General features: G+C 35.6%; 1 protein-coding gene across 11 annotated transcripts in view; it reads right to left on the bottom strand.

Annotated features, from left to right (window-relative positions):
• LOC137496842 (uncharacterized) overlaps nucleotides 1–23,439 on the bottom strand; it is a 141,700-nt gene that overhangs the window by 28,579 nt on the left and 89,682 nt on the right. For 6 of the 11 annotated variants that reach the window (XR_012388171.1, XR_012388170.1, XR_012388169.1 and 3 more), the window contains exons 2-5: nucleotides 23,355–23,436; nucleotides 11,612–11,834; nucleotides 2,235–2,401; nucleotides 1,967–2,111 (exon numbers count right to left, since the gene is read on the bottom strand). Coding sequence is in view for 8 of the 11 variants with exons in the window: in XM_073918882.1 (XP_073774983.1) it covers nucleotides 1,967–2,111; nucleotides 2,235–2,401; nucleotides 11,612–11,719 (420 nt within the window). In the remaining 3 variants the exon portion in view is untranslated. Of the gene's footprint in view, nucleotides 1–1,966; nucleotides 2,112–2,234; nucleotides 2,402–11,611; nucleotides 12,002–23,354; nucleotides 23,437–23,439 lie in introns of all 11 variants that reach the window. The other 5 variants (XM_073918883.1, XM_073918885.1, XM_073918879.1 and 2 more) reach the window with 2 other exon arrangements.

The raw sequence follows: 23,439 nt of genomic DNA, 5'->3' as shown, positions 1-23,439 counted from the left end.
TGAGAAACAGTGCTGTCATGGTCATGCACAGGTCAATTTTATTTCATTTTTGTATTTAATATTTTTATCATTTTTTTACTATTTTTAATTATTTTCATTTGATTAGATTTATATATATATATATATATATATATATATATATATATATATATATATATATATATATATATTTAATTTCATATTTATTTAATTTAAATTTATTTTTAAATTAATTAAAGTTTTAAAATACATCTTGTTTTTAATAATTTTTTTAATAGTATTTTTTATGCTATTTTTTTCTCTTTTATCAAATCTTGTGTGTCCAAAACTCACTTTTTAAAAACTTAAAACAAAAAAAAATGCTATATTTTTCCAAAATAAACAGTTTATCAGGCATTACAGTGGTGCAGTGGGTAGAACGATTGCCTCACAGCAAGAAGGTCACTGGTTTAAGCCCCGGCTGGGTCAGTTTGCATTTCTGTGTAGAGTTTGCCTGTTCTCTGTGTTCTTGTGGGTATCCTCCAGGTGCTCTGGTTTCCCTCGAAGACATGCGCTATAGGTGAATTGGGTAGCTAAATTGTCCATAATGTATGTGTGCGAATAACAGTGTATCAGTGTTTCCCAGTGATGGGTTACAGCTGGAAGGGCATCTGCTGCATAAAACATGTGCTGGATAATTTGGCGGTCCATTCCACTGTGGCGACCCCAGAGTAATCAAGAGACTAAGCTGAAATGAAAATGAATGAATGAATCAAACACTTCATCAAAACCTCATATCAAAATATTTAATTTTAATAAATATTAATTAAATATTTAATATTATTAAATATTAAAATACTGCAAGCAATTAACTTGATCAAATTGCATAGAACATTACCATTTATAGTTTTTAAAAGTAAAAATAAAAATGTTCTAGATCTTTACTCTTGTAGGATTGAGGATTATGTTTTATAAAACAAAAAAACAGGTATCCCATGATGCACCACTGCAGACAACTGTTCACTGTTAGCTCATGTTTTAAAATAATAACAGACACCACTTCTGATTTAAATAAACACTGAAATTAGCATCAACTAAGATGAATTAATTTGTACAAGATTAGCTATTATTTATTCCTAGTTCATATTAAGCAATGCAGTTCAAATGGAACCTTAGATTAAAAATGTCAAGTTTTTAGTTTAAGACTAAAAGGTTTTTCAGTCGCAACATAAGGCCCTGTGATATTTCATAGCTTTCATAACAGAAAAAAAACATCTTACTGTACATTCATTCATTTATTTGCCTTTGACTAAGTCCCTTAATTTCATCAAGGGTCGCCACAGTGGAATGAACTGCCAACATGTCCAGCATATGTTTTACAAAGCCTCAACCGAGTATTGGGAAACATCTATACACATTCATTCATACACACACTCATACACCACCGACAATTTAGTTCATTCAATTCACCAATTGACCTATAGCGCATGTCTTTGGACTGTGGCGGAATCTGAAACACCCAAAGTAAACCCAAGTAAAACCAACACAGGGAGAACATGCAAACTCCATACAGAAATGACAACTGACCCAGCCGGGACTCAAACCAGCGACCTTCTTGCTGTGATGTGACAGTGCTAACCACTGAGCCACCGTGTCAAAGTTTTATTGCGATGGACTGTTGGTGATTGTGTTGGCCGGATTAGCTAGCTTTACATAAACAAAGGAAAATCAAGACCTGTTAAAAAATGATTTAAGACCTACAACACAACATTTCAGTCAATATAAGACGTTTTAAGGCCCAACATTTAGTTTTTGACATTTAGGACTTTTTAAGACCCCACAGACACTCTACATTACAAACTGTTTGTTCATGTTAGTAAATGCATTGACTAATGGACCATCATTTTAAATTGTTGCAGATTTTTTTGCAACATTAACTAAGATTAAATTAATAAGCAAAAATGATATCTGCTTTGACTGTAGTTACAGTTACTACTGTATGACTTACAGGTGGAGGCAGAAGCATAAACCCCTGCCGCCCTCCATCATCACCATCAAACTGTCCCGGAAAGGAGGAACGGGCTGGATCCGTCTTGGGCTGTTTTGTCCAAACTGGCGTCACAGATGGGATAATGACTTTTACAAACAGCATTCTGATGAGAGGAGGGGAAAAGGAACGGTACGTAAAATGCACAAAGGCCTCGGTAAGCACATCGGGCTCTGCATCTGGAACAAACTAAAAAGATGTTTAATAATTTAGAAGCAAGCAGGCAGGCCTGGTGCAGCTGTTGTGTGCAGACGAGCATGAAAGGCGTGGATGTGGCAGCTGGCTCGCGCCTCTCCCCTGGTTTCGCTGTGGTGAGGAGACGGCAGATTTGGGATTAGTCAATCCCTGATACTCCTGCCCATCTGCCACCAGGACCCTCCGCTCACTCGCTCGCTCCTGCAAAAAGACAGAGGGAAACAGAAAGAGGGAGAAGAGAGAGAGAGAGGCAATGCACTGTACACAACACTAGAGATCCTGGATGCTGATTGGTTAATACCAATTCCAGCATTCTAAATGACACAATATAGTAACAGTTATAGTGAAATTAGCAATTCATGCTAGGGGTGGGCGATATGGCAAAAAGGCAATCTTAATAATTATATTCCTTATTGAACTTTGACTAATATATATATATATATATATATATATATATATATATATATATATATATATATATATATATATATATATATATATATATATATATTAGTCAAAGTTCAATAAGGAAAATAATATATATATAAATAATAATAAATATATATATATATATATTTCAATACAAGTTAATGTTTCCAGATTTAAAAGAGTACCCCAACAATGACTGAAGCCACAAAAATTAGAGGGTCCAGTAAATGGCATAACATATTTTCGGGTGATAAATTTTTCATATCAACACACTTCCTATTGTTACACATTTCTGCTGTGTAGTTGGCTCTTAGATCAATATAGAGTAAAAAAGTCCAGAGGTTATCCTTTTTATTGACCTAAATTTTGTTGTGATTCCTAGTTTATTCCATTACTGCACTGCTCACATTTTTTTTCTATTTCATAAAACACTTTCAGATTTTTTTCTTTCATCTGTAATATTTGTCATTAATGTACATTAAATGTTTAATTAGAGTATTACACACCTTAAGTTTGAATAATTCAAAAGAACATAACTCTCATGTTCAAAAAGGATGATCAAAAATACAGCAAAAATGGGAAATTTGTGAAAAAATAGTACAATTTGAAATAAGTATTTTCTATTTGGATGTATATTGATGCAATGCTGAAATTTCAGCATCATTACTGCAGTTTTAATTGTCACGATCCTTCATTAATTATGAACATATGCAGATCTTTTTTTGTTAAAGATTTAGTATCTTTGTAATTACTTTATTAAGATAATATAAAATAATAAAAAAAATCTAAATGTATTTATATACAGTTAAAGTCAGAATTGATAGCGCCCCTTTGATTTTTTTTTCTTTTTTAAATATTTCCCAAATGAAGTTTAACAGAGCAAGGACTTTTTTACAGTATGTCTGATATTGTTGTTTTCATCCGGAGAAAGTCTTATTTGTTTTATTTCGGCTAGAATAAAAGCTGGTTTTTTTTAAACACTATTTTAAGGACAAAATTATTAGCCCCCTTAAGCAAATGTTTTTTTTCGATAGTCTACAGAACAAACCATCCTTATAAAATAACTTGCCTAATTACCCTAACCTGCCTAGTTAACCTAATTAACCTAGTTAAGCCTTTAAATGTCACATTAAGCCAGGGGTGTCCAAACTCGGTCCTGGAGGGCCGATGTCCTGCAGATTTTATCTCCAACTTGCCTCAACACACCAGCAAAGATGTTTCTAAAAAGCCTTGTAAGAGCTTGATTAGCTAGCCCAGGTTTGTCTGATTAGGATTGAAACTAAACTTTGCAGGACACCGGCCCTCAAGGACCAAGTTTGGACATGCCTGCTTTAAGCTGTATAAAAGTGTCTTGAAAAACATCTAGTAAAATATTATTTACTGTCATCATGGCAAAGATAAAATAAATAAGTTATTAGAAATGAGTTATTAAAACTATTATAATTAGAAATGTGTTGAAAAAAATCTTTTTGTTAAACAGAAATTGAGGGAAAAAAATCAACAGGGGGGGGGCGAATAATTCTGACTTCAACTGTCTGCATTTTTTTAATTAAGTGGAAAACGTGACATACCAAAAACAAAATGTGGGTTTACTAAAAGGTCAAACAAGCCTTAAATCCCTTAAAATGGACTTTAATCAAAAATATGTACATACATTTTGTAAAACATTATCTTCTTCAAAATAACTGTTCCATTGTTATATATCACAAAATGCAATTTTGTCTTTAGATAGCAAAGCAGCATTTTTAACCAGCATCACTTCATACTTCAGTGTCACATGATCTGTAACAAAACAATTGGTAATATTAATATATTTTTTAACAGTATTAAGTTGCTTTATATGTTGCTTAATATTTTTGTGGAAGCTGTAACTTCAAGTCAGCATATTTGTTTGATTTTTGAAGTGTCGTGTAACACAGAAAACTATGTATTGATGGTAAAAAAAAACACCAGCTTTGCATCCCTATAATAAATTACACTTTCAAACAATTATTTAATTATTTTAAATTGTAACATAATCTTTACGTATAAATGCAACTTGGGAAGGCATAAAAAACCTGTTCAATGTTTGACCTGTAGTCTATACAAATGAAGTCAGAATTATTAGCCCTCCAACATATATTTTTCACCAATTTCTGTTTAATGGAGAGCAGATTTTTAAACATATTAGTTTTAATAACTCATTTCTAATAACTGATTTATTTTATATTTGTCATGATAACAGTACATAATTATTTACTAGATGTTTTTTAAGATACTAGCATTCAGCTTTGTGACATTTGAAGGTTTTAGTTTAGGTTAACTAGGCAGGTTAGGGTAATTAGGCAAGTTATTATATAATAATAGTTTGTTCTGTAGACAATCTGAAAAAAAAATATATTGCTTAAGGGGGCTAATAATATTGACCTTAAAATGGTTTTACTTTTTTTTTTAATTGCTTTTTTTATCGCTTTTATTCTAGTCTGAAAAAAAACAAATAAGACAAAATATTATAGCAAATACTGTGAACATTTCCTTGCTCTGTAAACATCATTTAGGAAATACTTGAAAAAGATATATATATATATAGTAATTTTGACTTCAACTGTTTATTGTAGTGAAAAAAATGCACATATTCATGGTCTCAAATTCACACACAGAAACACACACACACACACACATATGAGATCTGCCCCTTTCACCCCTGCGTGTTTTGTTGACATGTGGCTGGAGTGGCGTCACTATCATTGCGTCGCTCCAGGGCACGTTTTGCACTCCACACATTTCCACGAATACAAAATGTCGCTGGCCACAAACAATGCTTGGGCCTAATTGGCCGAATTAACCAAGTCTTGTCTCTCGTCGCCATACTGATTAGCAAAGCTCAGCTGGGACGGTTGGAGGGTTTGTGATCCGGCGGGGGGGAATGTGGGATTTGTGATGGAAGGGGATTGGGGAAAGGGAGGGGGCAGGTGAAGCAGCGTTTGCCCATGAAAGAGATGCGATCCTGGGTAGAGTCCCAGCTGGGCCCCTGCCTCTGAGTGCCAGGAAGATCACGGTTAGCGGTGAGGGGGGATTTGTTGCATTTTGTGCTTCTTTTCAATACGCAATGCTTACAGATGCCTGGATCTGCTTTGTTTTAAAATGCATAGTAAAAACATATATTTTGCCAAAATAGGGATTATACTTAATTATACTGATATGTATAATTGTGTCAAAAATGTTATTACAATTACTTTATTTCCTCTATTATTATTATGTTGTGCCCTTTTTATTTATTGTTTTATCATACATTCTTTACATTACACACTCTAAAAATGTAATTGAGTTTAACAATAGTATATAATACAAAAATTGTTAGACATATTTGAAACAAGAATCATTTGATGTCATGTGAAATATCGACATACCTATTAATTGTCAATTAAAATCTTTATACTTTGCCAATACCTATTATCCATTTGTCAACAACAAAAACAACAACTACAACTACAACAACAGCATCAACAACAAAATGTTCTCATCATATAAATATAGTAAATAAGATTTCATGTCCAAAATGGGACTAGATTTGTTTGTTGGTTTTAGGTCAAATGTTTGTATTTATTAAATTGTATAAAGTTGTGATTACAAATCTGCAAAATTTGAAATAATATGTGTTAGTTTTTAGGGTTATATTTTTACATGTAATTGAAAATCATGTTTTTCTAAAAATAATAATAATAATAATAATAATAAAACTGAAATTGTTTATAAATAAAGAAGTACAAATGACCAGACCTGGATTAAAAAAGGTTTAATTTAATTAGTAACACTGCAGTGGACAGAGCAATTAGACTCAAAATAATCTTAAATAATTCATACACTAGACTAGCATAATTCTTGCTGCTTTGAATTTCCTTTAGAAAGTGCTCATCTGTGAGTTATTTTACATTTATTCCACTTAATATTCTACTAGATTTATGCAAAGTATTTGCATTAACACAATACCATTACTTCAGTCATTGGAAATGCAATATTAATGCACCGGAAGTAAACAACATTTTTATATTTATCATCGTTGAATTTAGAAAATAAAAAAGTATGAAATCTCTATTTAGTTTTTCTTTTTTTTTTCTCCTGATGACCATGTAGATATACAAAAAAATGAGTCTCTGTTATTGCGTATTATAAATACTATGTATTAATTGGATTAAAAACTATTTATTATTTAATTAAAAAAATACTATTTATTAGTTGGAAACGCAATATTAAAGCACCGGAAGTAAATGACACTTCTAAATGTATTATCGTCACATTTTAATAGAACATTTTAGACCAATATATCAAATCCAAACCACAATGAAATAAATGATTCATCGGGTTTACAAATTTATTTTAAGGTAAGTGGTTGCAAACAATTTATATGGGCTGAATTTAGAACAACCAATCTTAATTGAGTAATGTTAAGATTAAATTGTTTGTATAAATTCAGCCCATATAAATTGTTTGCAACCACTCACCTTAAAAACTTCAGTACAAGCTGATGTTATCCAGAAATCTCAAATCTCTATTTAGTTCAGTTTATTTTAAAAAATGAATCTCAGGTAGTGGTTAGTAGATTTAAGAAAATTACTAGTCATTCATTGGAAATGCAATATAAATGCACTGGAAGTAAATGACACTTCTAAATGTATTATTAAAAAGACCATTTCAGGCCAATAAATCAAATCCATAACATGGTAAAGTTATCTAGAAAGTTTCAAATCTCAAATTTTGTTTTTCTTTTCTTATGCTGATCTTGTGGTGTATTTTTGGTAAGCTTTTTAACCTGCTATTTGCTCTGGGGAGATATAAAAAACAAGTCTGTAGTATTGGGTAGTAGATTTAAGAAAATTACATTTTAAAAGAACATAATAAATCAAACTCAAACCACACTGGCATAAATTATTCGATTATAGGTGAGTGGTTTCAAACAATTTATTTGGGCTGAATTTAAACAAACAGATTAAATTAATATTGTTTAACTAAATCCATTTTTTTCAGTGCACGCTGAAGATATCTAGAAAGTCTCAAATCTCTATTTGGTTTAGTTTATTGTTAAAAATGAGTTTCTAGTATTGGTTAGTAGATTTAAGAAATTTACTATTAACAGTAACATTAATGCACCAGGAGTAAATTACACTTCTAAGTTTACTAATGTCACATTTTAAAAGACCATTTTAGGCCAATAAATCAAATTAAAACCATGTTGAAGTATAAAGTCTCAAGTCTGTATTTAGTTTTTCTTTTCATTTCTTTTCCTTTGTTTCTGCTGATCATGTGGTGCATTTTTGGAAAGACCTTTCACCTGCCAGTAACTCTGGGGAGATTAAAAAAAAATAAATCTCTAGTATTAGGTAGTAAGAAAATTACAGAAATGCAATATTAATGCACCGAACGTAAATGACACTATATTATTGTCACATTTTGAAAGTCCATTTCAGGCTTATAAATCAAATTCAAACCAGACTAAAATAAATAATTCATTGGATTTACAATTTTTTATGGGCTGAATTTAATCAAACAAATACAATTGAGTAATGTTCATCTTAATTTGTTTGTTTAAATTTAGCCCATAAAACTTGTTTGCAACCACTTACTTTAAAATACATTGAGTAAATCCAATGAACCATTTTTCTTCAGTGCACGCTGAAGTTATCTAGAAAGTCTAAAATCTCTTCCTTTTTTTTTCTTTTTTCTTCTGATCATGTGGTGTATTTTTGGGAAGCCTTTTAACCTGCCAGTTGCTCTGGGGAGATATTAAAAAAAATGAGTCTCTAGTATTGGGTAGTAGATTAAACCCGGACTCTGACGACAAAAACAAAAAAAGAGAAGAGGAATAAAGAACAAACCTCTCCCTCTGTAATTTTTCCCAGGTGACTTTACCCAGGGAATATGTGTTCAAGGTTGTGGGACAAGGTCTTGATAGTGACAAAGCACAAAGACGGGAGTTTATTCCACCTCAATATGGTCTGTGATCTCGGAGGAATCTCCCAGCTGTCCGATAGCTCGCCGTTGACTCCTTTACTGGAGTCCCATGTTGCGCTCCTAAGATCAATCTCGCTATCTCTTCCTCTTTTAAACCACAACTGCCGCCAACAGTCGGAAGCACATTAAGTATTTTCCTCTCCCATAAGGCCGCAAACAACAAACTCCCAGAGTCGGGATGACGGGAGGAGGCAGATCTTCCAGCTGTACTCAAGTGCTGGTAGTTAATTCTTCACTCGCCCAGAGCCATATATGAGTACCCCGCATGCGATGTACTTTTTTTGTGCGATTAAAACACATTTCTGATACAGTTAAGTTTCAGACGGCTGTCATTAATTATATTTTACTTAATTCCCAAGCCTTCTCCCTCTGTTCCTTTTCATTTATACTCTTTTTTTCCCCCCCTTAACCCGCCTTGCGTTTTGGGAGCGTCCAATGTTGTCCTACTTAGCTTTCCTTTGTCTTGTGTGTGATCTTCAAATGGGAAGCATCAGCGCTGATCAATCGTCCACATTTCCCCCCCAAACCTGGGAAATCACTCGTCACTTGTGGAAAACAAGTAATTATATTCCCCTCAGTGCGTCTGAGCTGGGATCTGTCTTGAGACGTGGAGTTGGGAAAACTGATCTGATGGTGTTCTGATCTGCTCTGGTTCTCTGAGGTTTTTAGCCTGTTTCGTTTTTGTTTCTCAACAGCACAAAAAGATGCAAAGTGTAACTTGGATAATGCTTGCACTTTATAATAACTTTGCAAACTTTTCTTTTTTTTCTGTATAATTAATACAGGGAAAGGTGCTGCATTGTAATGTGAATGTACAAGGTTGTTATCTGCACTGGCTAGTTCAGACCATAATTATTGAAAAGTACTGATTGTGAAGCGATTTTTATTGTCCCCATTAATTCTGTATGATTTTCTGTCATTTACAGAAAACAAAATACACATTTTTAAGTATTTGTTGCCATTTTTTAGGTTTTTAAACAACAGAAAAAAAAAGAAAAAAAGTAGTCCATATTGATGGTCATCCTTTTAAATTATTATCATATATTAGTATTATTAATAGTAATTTCGAAGTTTGATGAGTTGTACATGTGTATATATATATATATATATATATATATATATATATATATATATATATATATATATATATATATATATATATATATATATATATAATGTGTATAATGCTATATTACATTTAGTTGCTGTACTACATTTAGTTCACTAACTACAATACACAATGTTTTTTCTTTCCTCTATAGAGTTTCCAAGCCTCATGGAGGAAAATATCAGAGCCTGATGCATTCAAGGAAAAGTTTAGAAAGCTGGTCTGAAATATTAACCCAATGATCTGCTTCCAGAGTTAAACAACTCATTGGAAGAAAAGGCGTAAAACAAAAACGTTATGCTGGTTTTGAACAGCACACATTTAGATGTAATGTAGAACACCCATACCACTCGTTTTGCGCGTTCATGTAAAAGCATAAGGGCGTCCAAATTCTCTTTAGCTTGAAGGTGTAATAATACCCCTTCGAACTGAGATTTGTCTGGACCACACTCGAAACCAAGGGATAACAAAAGCATTCCCAGAATACACCAGCCCTAACGGCAGCACAGCTGTACTCAGAAGTAAGGAGATGCACAAATTACTATTTTTTGTCATTATTACTAATTTTTACAACAAGGAAGCAAATGTTTTAACATTCATAACAACGTTCATGTTTTACTGTCATGCTTTTTGATAAAAAAAAAATGCTAAAACAAAAACCACTAAATTTGGCTATCAATAATCCATAATAATAACTCATGTATAGCAGTCCCACAACATTCTGACACTCAATGGCACTCGAATACCCTGTCAGAAAAGTCTAGTGGCTGAAAATGAGCTTGTTACAGTGTCTGTTATAATGCTAATGTTGTTTTCCTGTGTTTACATATATAAATATGGCCATTGTGTAAATGCACAGTACAGATACGAGTGTATTGCCACATTATATCATTAAGATAACATGATATATGCCTTCAGTGATTTCCTGAATATAAATACCAAAAAATAAAGCAACTAGAATAACTACAGCCGTCGCGATCGTCTGATCTCATATGAAGCATGAGATTGCGATGACATATGATGACTTGTGCAAGTGTTGTATTGGTGTCCCATTTCTTTGGGGTACATTTTGAAGCCCTTCCCCTTCACACTCTGTTTTAAGGGCCAAGGGGAAGGGAAAGAGTAAGGGTTACAAAAATAAAAATTGGGATTGGGCACTAGTCATTCAGCAGATGCTTTTGTCTAAAGCGACTTACAATTAAGGAGGTATTCAGCGATAAGATAAGATTCAATACATACAAGAAGTGCTAGTTATTCAAAGTGACTTGTTTGTGCTCAGAGAATTTAGTGCTGGAGTAAGAGTTCCCATATAGTGTAGATGATTCCCAGTGTCGTTCAAGTGTACTCCATACAGGTGAGTGGGCTTGACAAACCACCTATAGGACACACTCCTTCCTCTCTTAAGCACCAGACACTTTATTAGAAACACTTCTATGTTTCTGTGTGTACAGATAGCTCTTTTAATATTGTCACACTCTATTATTTTATCTAATATTTTCTACAGCATAGTCTATATCAAAAGTCTTTATATAGTTTAGATTTCCTTTATTTTCTATTGCATAACTTCTATTTCTCCAAATTAGATTTTTATTGTTATTATTATTATTATTATTATTATTTTTGCTACAGTTATTATCAATATTATTATAATTTTTTTTGTTACTGTTATTATTTTAAGGTCATGAGTGACTGTGTAAGCATTTCACTGCAGATCATCCTCTTTGACTCTGTATGTGACAAATAAAATTTCAATTTGAAAACTTTATGAAGGTTTTTTTTTTGTTCTGCCAATATTAAAACCACAGATCCAGTATCACTATTCCTCAGGGACCAGATCACCTCTGCCTATCACTCTCTCTCTCTCTTACACACACACACAGACTCACCTCTTGTGCCCCGGAGCCTCTTGGTCTGACTAAAGTGACACGGGGGGCTGCAGTGTTGCCGCGGGACACGCAGGGCTCAAGGTGACCAGCGGGTTCTTTCATCAGCATCTTGGATCAATACGGATTCGAACAGAGAGTCTGTCTGTGTCCCTGAGGACCAGTCTGCAGCGTCCAGCTGGGGGCGAGCCTTGAGCCAGGCAGCTTACACTGAAATCACACCACCCTCTCGGACACATACACACACGCACACAAAGAGGATAATCACACACTCACTACTTCATGACCATCACTAAGTCACTTAAAAAGGAAAATTATTTACTAGTGCAAATGGCACTCCACAATCTACATGCCTTCAAACTCTTCTTCAATACAGCTGATATAGTGGGAGATCTGTCAAGAATCAAAATTGACAATCCAGACTATACAATCATTAAAAAGCAGTGCTTAAAACATTCACTCATCCATTTTCCTTTATTCATCAGGGGTCACCACAGAAAAATGAACCACCAACATATCCAGCATATGTTTTACACAGCAGATGCCCTTCCAGCAGCAAGCCAATACTGGGAAACACCCATACACTATCAGTCACACTCATACACTATGGTCAATTTAGTTTAATCAATTCAATTCAAACAGTTTATTTCAACCATAAACTCACCATTCTTAGTAAAAAAAACTTACACAATCTTGAAATTGCAAAATATGAGCAATTATTGAGAGGAAAAAAAGGCTAATTTGGAGCTTAAAACATGCAACTGCAAGATATCGATCATGGCTTTAAAAGGCACCTATGATGAAAAGCACCTTTTGGAATTTGTTTGGACAAAACTGTGTGGTGATATAAACACAATACGTTTTTATTATTATTATTATTAAAATAGGATCCAAATCCATCCCATTTTGAGGCCCACCGCAATGTGATGTCGGAGTGCAGTTTCCCCACCCACCGAAATGACTGGCAGCCGTGTATTAACATGTCTCCGTAGTATCGCGTATAATAATATCAACAAGACAGGACATGCGCAAAACAACTGGGATTAAAAGATCAGTGGATATTGACGTGTATCCTGTCACATTTGCAATGCAAAAACAGATTAAAATTAAATGCGCGTGCTGTGTGAATGTCTATACGTGAACTTTGTAACGACATTGTGTGTGACTCATCTATGCAGAAAGACTTGAACTAACACCAAAACAAATACATCAAATAATCATTGGGAAACTAGGGTTGGGCGATGCTGAACAATTTGGCATCGTACGATGTCTAATGTGAAACATCACGATAGAAATGGGGGTGGGGGGTCTTTTTTAAATATCAATTCATTCATAACAAATTAATTAATTTTAGCCTACCGTTTTCACTACCTGACCCACATGGTCTTTGCTTTAACCATAACCAACCATAAACGTTACACACAAATTACCACCTGTCAATCACTTTTTTTTCCATGGAACTCTGGCATGATTAGGCATAGTGATCTGTGTCGTTCTAATGGCTTTTTCCACAGCTGGTGGAGGAGACTTCATTTGGAGTTCACTGTAATTTGTATTGCGATCGATGATAACTTTCTTATTTTATTATTATTATGAGAAAATAATAACAAGTAAAGATGCAGGGCCTCGACTGTTTTGGTCGCATATTTTATCTATGTGACCTATAAAAAAAAAATGTGAAAGCATTTGGGCAAGCATTTTCATACATTTTCACAGCAAAATCCTCATGGCGTGCGTGGATTTAGGAGACATTTATGCAGAATGCATCTTTGCACCTAAAAACATCAAACGCAGCACTCAGAAACATATGAACAGTTGTTATGTGAACATGCTAAAGTAAAAAAGGTTGCAATGCTTGCTAACCTCTAGGCTATTCAGGGACTGTTTTGGTCGCATATGCGCCCAAAATTTTATCTATGCGACCTCAAAATATATTTGGGAGCATTTGTGGGGGCATTGTGCATAAAATTGTTGCGTGCAATCAGTTTTCACTGCAAAATGTTTACCGCATGCGTGGAATTAGGACACATTCATGCAGAATGCATATTTGCACTTATAACGCAGCGCTCAGGAACAGTTTAAAACTGTTGCCATATTAACTTGCTGCATCAAACAAAACCCGCAATGCTTGCCCCGCCTTCATGCTCTTTTTATTGGCCCACTGCGCTAAAACTGAACTCAAATTGATTGGTTAACATCAGCTCTCAATCACTCAGTCAACGACTTCTGTCTTCAGATGCAACCGCGAAAATATAAAGCGAAGATGAGAGAATGAAAATAACACTGACAGATTTTGTTTTAGAAAACACCTACAGTTACTAGGGATGTAACGGTATTGTAAATACCGTCATACCACAATATTAATTTTTTTCGATATTACCGAAGTCGCATGACTCGGTAAAACTATAGGTCTTCTGAGAAAATTTGCTCAGGCGAATGAAGCGAACGGGAGGTAGCGAAAACTACAATTGCCATCAGCCCATGCTTGACCATCATCCCTTGCGGTCTGTTGTCGCTACAGATCCAGTAATGCGGAAATGGAGTGTGCTGCTAGAAGCGGGGATGAAAAGAGCTGGAAAACTCTAAGGCCCTGTTTACACTAATGCGTTTTAGTTTGAAAACGCATAAGTTTTGCTATCCAGTAAAACTTACGGTTTCACGGCTGGAGAGGCCGTTTTCATTCTGAAACGCTGCAGCTCCGTCTCAGTGTGGATGATGGAAAACAGAGACATCTGAAAACGGAGGTGGGACTGCAGACATTCGCCTCTCTGATTGGGGCTTTTCCTGAATATTAAGTAGCCTAACACGCACAGTTCAGTCCTGCATTATCTCCGTGTAAGTTCAGACTTCGCAAGTTTGATCAAGGCTGCAGTCTCTTCTTCTCAGTTTGATATGGAAAAGCAGACTATACCGAGGACACGGGTAAATCTTCAAAGGGAACAGTGTACTTTATAACTTCATTCACATCACCCTGGCTTCGTTGTTTCACTTTGTCAACAATAAAATGTAAACATGATTTAAGGAACTGCCTATTTTCATTTTAATATTAGCAACTTAGACAGCAGACATGTTGAGGCGTCGTGCTGCATAAGATGAGCGTCATCTTCACTGTGTGGATATTTATAACAAAACGGAGCCGATAACAACTGCCTCCTTTCAATTTCAGTGAAAATACGAAACATACCCACTCTTTTGCTGAATATCAGTTTTAATAATCGATAATGGCCATTATAAAAGTATAACATACAATAAGTTTATACATTATAGGAAATAAAGGCAAGCGATCAGTCAATATACAGAATGTACGTGGTTTCATTAATCATTAACTTATCTTTGCGCTCAGCCAAAACACGTTACCTGAGAACAAGTAATAGATTCCAATGACCAAAGTCAGGGAATATGTCGTTAGATAAAGACAACAAGATAAATGAAATATCCCGTTTAATAAATATAGTGAGATTAGATCCAGCGGGAGATGCTTGATGAGAAGTCCGACTAGCAGAGCTCTCATCTAGGTAGATGGGCTGAGTGTGATTAAATGTTGAATCTGATGAGTTTTCAACAATACTAAATTGAAACTTTATTTTTTACATGGTTTAATATTTTTTTTGTTATTAAAATTGAAGTTCCTGTTTCAAAGCTTACAGATAGATGGCTAATTTGTATGTCATTGACACTTTTGGCACTTTTTTGGAGTATTTTCATAAGTTTTGTTTTTTCCTGTAAATGATTCAATAAATACCGTACCGTGACATTCATACCGAGGTATTACCGTACCGTGAAATTCTGATACCGTTACATCCCTAACAGTTACTAATAATGGCGCATCTTATTAGTGATCATGTGCTGAATGTTTATCCACCATTTACACTTTTCTAAGAGTGGATAAAAGACTTCCAGTGGCTTGAAGTCCGCTATGAAAATGACTAAAGCCATTCACTGTAAAGTCTGTTGGACGGGGTTTGCAGGTAACAGCGTTTGCCACTGAATCTACACATTTTTAGCGCGAGAGGTACTGTATAAGCCTTAATTTAATCCTCACGATGCTGTCAGCCGTGCAAGCAGCAGCTATATGTAAAATTTAACACAGCTCATGAAAAGACCGTTGTAGCTATTAAGATGACATGCAAATAATAAGCTATACGTCAATATAAATGTAGGGCAGGGCGACGGACCGCAATGCCGGCTCAGCATCGGGAAGTTTGTCGGCCATCGGCAATGGATGATGGCATCGTCTATCGGCCCAACCCTATCACAAACGATACATGAGATCTGCTTCCTTCATGTCTGTCGCTGTGCTGTTTATCTAACACAGTCGGAGGTTGAGGCATACTCTGACAGGCACGTGGGAACGGTGGGCACGGAGAACTAGCATACAGGCACAGGCCACAAAAACAGCTACATTGTATTCAGAGCAGAAAACTCTAATATTCTGAAAACTATAATAAATAATCTGATGGGTGTTTTGAGCTGAAACTTTACAGACACCTTCTGGAAACACAAAAGACTAATCATAAATCTTGAAAAAGGGTAACATAGGTGCCCTTTAAATAAAAAGGCTTATTTTGAGTTGCAATAGCAGAAAAACTAAATTACATGCAAGTATGAAACTAAGTTATAAGAAATAACTTGCAAAAGAAAAACAGAAAAGTTCAGAACCAAGAGGGGGAAAAAGTCACATTCATAAGCTTCTTTCTGCCTCAAAAAACCCAATATGAACTTTTTCTCTTACAATTTGTCAGCTACAAAGGTGCAGCTTTTTCGTTTTGGATTCTTTTGCAGAATAAGCATTTAAAAGAGCTTCAAGAGAGAATCATTTGAGAAAAAAAAAAAACTGAACTTGCATATTCTCAGATATTTGTAATGCTATTTATAAAACAGCATCCTCAGATATTTGATGTCGGGCACTGTTTGACCCGTTCATGATTACAGGTATCCCATGATGCACCACTGCAGACATTTTTATCCTTGCCGTCCCATAATCCCAGACCAAGATGTTCCTATAAAAGATTTCCAGCTGTGCACAATGATCGTACATTTATAAATGCAGATGCTAATTAGCGATGGGCTGCCGTCTGCGCTAAAGATGTTGCCGCTGTTAAGAGCAACAGAGTTTTCCCTTAAATTGATCACTTGAGGAAATCGGGCTCTACCCCTTCTCTGTGTCATCCGCACCCCGTTGCCCCCCTAAATCCCACCCTTTCGCTCTCCGACTGCATACAAGGCAATTACGGGCGGCGACATTGTGGGATGCCGCGTTCAGGTTGCAGCTGGACAGATATTTGAAACAAGTCAGTGTTTAATTAGGTTACACAGTCATTTCCTCCCCTGCAAATTAAAGCCCCAGAACCTCACACAATTAATCTGCGTCTGCAGGTCCCGTGCGGTTCCCCTGGAGAACCCGCTCCGGTTCTTCAGATCTGACCCTCAGGGCCCTCGCTGCCACAGGGAGAAAAGCAATTATAAAAACAGCCCTCACTCTAATCGGCACAAACTCTTGCACACGCACAGTTATTGATATTCCAGAGGAAAAAAAAGGGGGAAGTTAATTTAGTTCCTGACTTTTAATTGCTAAAACAGTTTTGTTATGTGTTACAGTACCAAATACAGCCTTGACAACATAATACTCCTGTGTATTTAACGGCGGCTATTAGGGTGATATAACGTCGGAGGTATCTTGCCCAAATCACTTTGCTTCATGAAATGCTAAAACACTTTAGTGTGAGCCAAAAACAAAAATAGTAATTAAAAATGTCCTTCATATGTTAAACAGTCATAGCCCACTTTCAAAACTCCCAAAGCAACCGTTTGCACCCTGGATACCAAAACCTGCAAATGCCCATAAAAGATATGACAAAATCAGCAATGCTATCTTAGTGTAATTGCAATGCACCTCCTGAGTAATATTGTTTTGGCCAATAGCCGGTAATTAAACTATATTATTGTTGCTATTTTAATTAGAGGCGGTTGCTAAGTTTGCTAATAAGGTGTTTGGTATCACTGGCATTCAGAGTCACGGTTAGTGACTTGTACCAACTCTAAACAATAAGTATAGCACTTTGCATTGTTTTTGTTTACATAAAAGGTTATTAAAACAACACTATAAACTAAAACAATTCTTAATACATATCTAGTATTAATAAAAATATAATAAAAAGGGTAAAAATACACATTATATATACACAAACATTTACTAATACGCCACCCACAACAACATCAACAAGCATTCCCCTTTCAATTGCACAGGAACCCCCTAGCAACCCCAACAAGGAACTGCCAAGCATTGCCTTAAAGGTGCAGTAGGTGATGTGCCAAAAAGCTAATCGGTTAGCATACTAGCTTTGGATAGCAGGGGAGGGTGTTTCAAAGCCACACCTGCTGAAATCGCGAACGCCCCACCGTGACACGACAGCACAGCAGACAACCCACTAGTTCATGTCATTTGCCAGTTAGAAGTGTATAGAAGTGTGTAGTGGTTGGCCCGGCGGCCTGCGGGAATTTCACTTATTAGTAAGCCACACTTACATGCCATTTCAGAGCGAGTATTCAGGGTTAACCAGAATAAAAAAATTAATATAAAAACATTTAGGGTGCTTTTACATCTGTAGTTCGCTTCATTTGGTCCGGACAAAGGGTAATAAATGATACATTGTTGCATCTTCTGCCATCTTTGGGTCATTTTCACACCACACTGCTGGCTTTGGTCCGAACCAGGTGAAACGAACCAATGCAGTCATCTGACAAAATCCACATCTCTCATTGGCCAGATGTTGTTGAACATATTTACTAAACTGCTTATTGATTGGTCAGAATTCACGTGCGGGAAAATGCCAGTGAACTCCCGCAGGTAAACAAAACCTTTTACTCTGGAGGGACGACTGCGCTGGTTGATAGTATCCCTGCTTTAGACAAACTATACATTACAAAAATGAAGCGCGGCCTCGGCTGGAAAACAGTGTTTAATGCATCGCTCGTCACTTCAGGAGGAGACGTGAATTAATTTAGCTAAACTGCGACATGGTCATCTTGCGGAAATATTACCAACGATCCATCAGGTAATGTTTTCCCCTCTCTCTCTCTCTGTTGGTAAAGCGCTGTCAACAAATATTTTTCCTCCATATCCCATATTGCAAAGCGCATCAGCCTACGGCAACTGAATTAGTCCAAAATGCGCAATACTTTTTGCGGTTGGACCTGTTTTAGTACGGATCATATTCTCACCACAAACTAACCGCTCCAGGATTCGTTTGAAAGTGTACCTAGACCACCTCTTCAAGCAGGTCTCGGTACGCTTATTTGGTCTGCTTTTGGTGCGCACTCGAGTACGATTGCTGCATTCTCACCTGCCCAAACTAATCGTAAAAAAAGGGGAAACGAACTCTAGTGCGATTCAATCGAACTAAATAAGGCAGGTGTGAAAGCACCCTTAGATCATTTACTGTAATCATTACAAATGGACTGTGGAGAGACTTTCATCCAGCACAACAAAAAATGTTTCTGAAGACAATCACCTACTGCACCTTTAATAAGCAACAATACCTTAGCTCTTGCTGCATTAAACAAAGCCTGCAATGCTTGCCCCGCCTTCGCGCTCTTTTTATTGGCCCACTGTGCTAAAACTGAACTCGAATAGACTGGTTAAAATCAGCTCTCAACCACTCAGTCAACGCCTTCTGCCTTCACATGACAGGAGAGCTACAACCGCGAATTTGTGAAGCGCTGAAGATGAGAATAACAACACTGTCAGATTTAGTTTTAGAAATCACCTAAAGCTACAAATAATGGCACGTCTGATTACTGATCGTGGTAAATGTTAATCCAGCATAAACATACACTGTAGTCTGTAACTGTTTGCCTCATCTACACATTTTAAGCACGAGACGTTCTGTTTAATCCTTCATTTAATCGCCAGATGCTGTCAGCCGTGCTGCTGTAGGTAAAAGTTAACACCACATACACCATCGCAAAAGGGCTTGCCCTGACTAAGATTAAAATAATATTGCAGCTCATGAGAAGACCGGTATTGCTATTAAAATGAGATATACAAATAATAAGGTATATGTCAAAAGCATGTGAGGAATATCAGACAGCACTCTTGAGAACAGCACAGTTATTATAGTTAACAGATTTATTCATGTTAAGCAGTGCGTGCAGGGCCGCTGAGCGGTCTGTGTATCTTTTGGTCACTCAGTTTTCTTGTGATAACGGGATTTCATTGAGACATGTTTTCCTCACGCAAGCATATATTTATTTGGCTCGTTATTTTTTATTAGTGTTGATTTCAAATGTAATAAATCTGATTACATAACATGTAGCAACGGTGCACATAATTGCATAATTGGTGGGTGCAACTAAATTTTGGCTGATGCGCCTTAAGTTAGGGGCAACGATGCTACCAAGCAAAAACGTTAATTTCAAAGCCCTGCTATTGCTATTAAGATATCATAGATATATGCACTAGATATCGCATAGTACAGTGCTCCCAGGACAAATGTCATTCAACCGCACTAGTCAAGAGTGTTATTACGTGAAGATGCGGGACTTTAGCGCTGTCTACGGTAGTAGTAACGAGCAAACAAAGAAAACAAAGCACAAAGGCAGAACATTTCATAGGTAATATTAAGTTTTTTTCTGTTTTTGTATGTTCTGAACTTTTGTGCTAATCAGGTAACGTTATTGAGGATAACAGTCACTTACTGCATTCATCATAAGGCAAAGCAGCTCCAACTCTAAACAGCACTAAACACTCGGCTTATGCTAGTTTTGTTGAATAAAATCAGCAAACAATGCAAAAGAAATATGACAACGAGATGCTGCGCTGCCAGAAACTTGTATTATTGTCAGCTAACGTTAGTGAAAGAGTCTTTCGAGGGATTCATTCACAAACGAATCGCTCCCTCCGTCAGTATGAGAAGTGAAAGCAGGAGAGGAGGTGTGTTTCAGGACATGATTAGATAAAATTTAACAAGGAGGGTGAATAGTACATTTCTGTACACACAAACACAAGCTTTTTGTCAGGAATGCCCATGCGGTCACTGATCCATCAATTTAGAAAAGTGATGTAAAATTACTAACATCCAGGAAAACTCCCAATCATAGATATATATGTATATGTGTATATCTCTGGCTTTGGATGGCCACAGTCCTCCACTGTACCTTGGTCCTGCATTCATTTCAAAGGAGCGCTACCCTGTAGCAAGATGGCGGCGCTATTGATGCAATCCGTCCAAAAGACAACAATAGGCCAGGCTACATCTAATGTATATATCTATGTTAAGATATAAGCCATTATGCTAATGCTAGCATTTTGGCAGGTCACCTACTGCACCTTTTAAACCGCAGAGCAGTTAAACTGCATAGCTACATATCAACATGGGTTACCCTTGAATCTACCTAGCTACACCCTAACAGCTCTCTACAATGCCCTAACATTTACCTATTGAAAATCATCACATTGCAAGAGCATAGTGACACCCTAACAACCACCCACAATGTGATTACATAACACCCTAGCAACTATCGTGTATTATACATTATAGCAGCACCCTTGTGTGAAGTTCGTAAACACAAATGCACGACTCCTAATATCCTTCAAAAATATATAATATAGATTACCATGTCAGTCAGTAAATAATACGTGTTACCAGGGCACCACGCCGGAAGGTGTTATGATTAAACTTGTTCACTGGCCAGTGCACTTCATGGTAAATGACTTGACGGGGTGGTCATGTGGGACGCTTTTTTTTTTCCCTTTTTCTTTTTTTAAATGGAAAGTTTTTCTTGTGTGTGGCAAAGCGGTACACAAGAAGTACACGGAAAGAGAACAAGGAAAAGCCATTTGACCACACGCCATGCCCATGTCCCATTTTTGTAGATAATTTCCCCTAGGGTGAAATTTAATTGCTGCTTGAGTGCCCTCAATCCTTAAACATTCTCCATCATTCTATGCGTCATTTATTTTTCAGGATGACAAAAAAATGGCTAAAAAAAGGCATGCAAACAGAAAATACCTCACCTTTAACGATCTGGCCCGCGCGACAGGTAACGACACATTTAAAGACCTGTTTAAGAAGGCCTGTCCTCATTCGTTTTAACACATTAAAACCGAGCTTAGGGCAGCAGAACGGGGATTTGCATTCTCTTCATAAGCTGACTTTGCAAGTGTGTTTGTCTACAAAGCAGTTTAAAATGAAGCTATACATGATTCATGTTTGCCGCTTTCAAGTTGCTCCTCGCTCAAGAACAGGACTTCACATTACTGTAGGCTAATTATTTGAAGATGATCTGGGCAGGAGAGACAGGTAGTCTGGGATGGAAAACATGTGAAAGTGGAAAGAATATTAAATATGAACACAGCAAAAGCAAGAAATGATGAGAACATTATATATGTGTGCAGTGTTGGGCCATGTTACATCTGTTTTCATTTCTCGAAAAAGTAACAGCGTTGCTTTTCTTTTCAATTTTATTTAGGGTTGCACAATTTGGAGAAAATGTTCATATTATGATTATTGAGGTCAATATTGCGATATGCGATTATAAATGTTATTGTGGGTCAACTTGATATGTTTTTAAGGAAATTGCACACACAGATTAGTAATAATGCTGAAATGTGTATTTGTAAAATTTGAACTTGACTTTAATTAATGAGCAAATGTCAACCTTACCATGAAAAAAATAAGATTTCACCAAAATATTGAAATCATTTTTATGTTTTTTTTTTTGTGTAAGCAAGTAGTTTACAGAACTTTAAAAATACTCAAAAGTGTCTCTGTGAATGTTTTTAAACAATTATATTTGATTTACCAAAGTCATATGAGTAGCAATTTCACATCTGTCACATCCATAACGAAGCTTTTCCTTGATAAATGCAAAACTATTAAAATAAAATAAAACCAGTCATTTTTTTCTATAGAGAGCCAACTCTTATCCTTTTGATTAGCATTGTTTCTTTTGAGTTGTGAAGTTTAAGTCACAGAATTACTACAAAGCATGTTGTATACTGCATACTTTTTCGGTCACATGCATAATGCATGTTTACTTTCCACATTTAAAGTACAAAACATGTTTACAGATTGATATTGTTCTGATCCCATAACTCAGTGGTGGGTTGTTTTGGGAAATATAAACATGTTTCAATGTATATATGTTAACATGTTTCAATATAATGTTAACATATATACTTCCTCTGTGAATTTATGTTTTGAGTTTTTACTACAGATGTCACACCCATTACGCTGGAATTGCTCTAATGTAAACTTTTTTTACCCATACTTGCAATTAATAAATGATACATAACAATATTTTATATGTATAGCTTTGTATTATTGTTTTATATATACTTATTTTTTCTGGTAAAGCATCTGCTAAAACATGATGTTTTCTCTGCCTTAACTCAAATATATATATATATATATATATATATATATATATATATATATATATATATATATATATATATATATATATATATCGGAAAACTGTTTTCAGAAAGTATGTGTTATTATTTATTTAATATAATCACAACATTGTCTCGTCATATAAACACACAGTTGCTGACATCGCGATTGCGATATGATTAATCGTGCAGCACTACTTTTAATATATTTTTAAAAATCATCTCCTTTTGTCATGCATGCAGAAACAAGAGCACAAACTAAGTTTTTTTGCCAGCAAATACTTATGTTAAAAAATACAAATATTTTTCGTTTTAAATCACACTTCTTCTGTGGAATCAGGATGTACTTACCATTTCTGAGAAATCTGGGTGATGGATTTAATCTGGATCTTGTGTTAATCTTTAACCAGGCTTTTGTCTTATTTTCTGATGGCTG

This window comes from Danio rerio, chromosome 12 (genome assembly GCF_049306965.1).
Source record: "Danio rerio strain Tuebingen ecotype United States chromosome 12, GRCz12tu, whole genome shotgun sequence".
Taxonomy (NCBI): Eukaryota; Metazoa; Chordata; class Actinopteri; order Cypriniformes; family Danionidae; genus Danio; species Danio rerio.
Note: the sequence above shows the minus strand (reverse complement) of the source record. Positions and strands in the feature narration are given on the sequence as shown.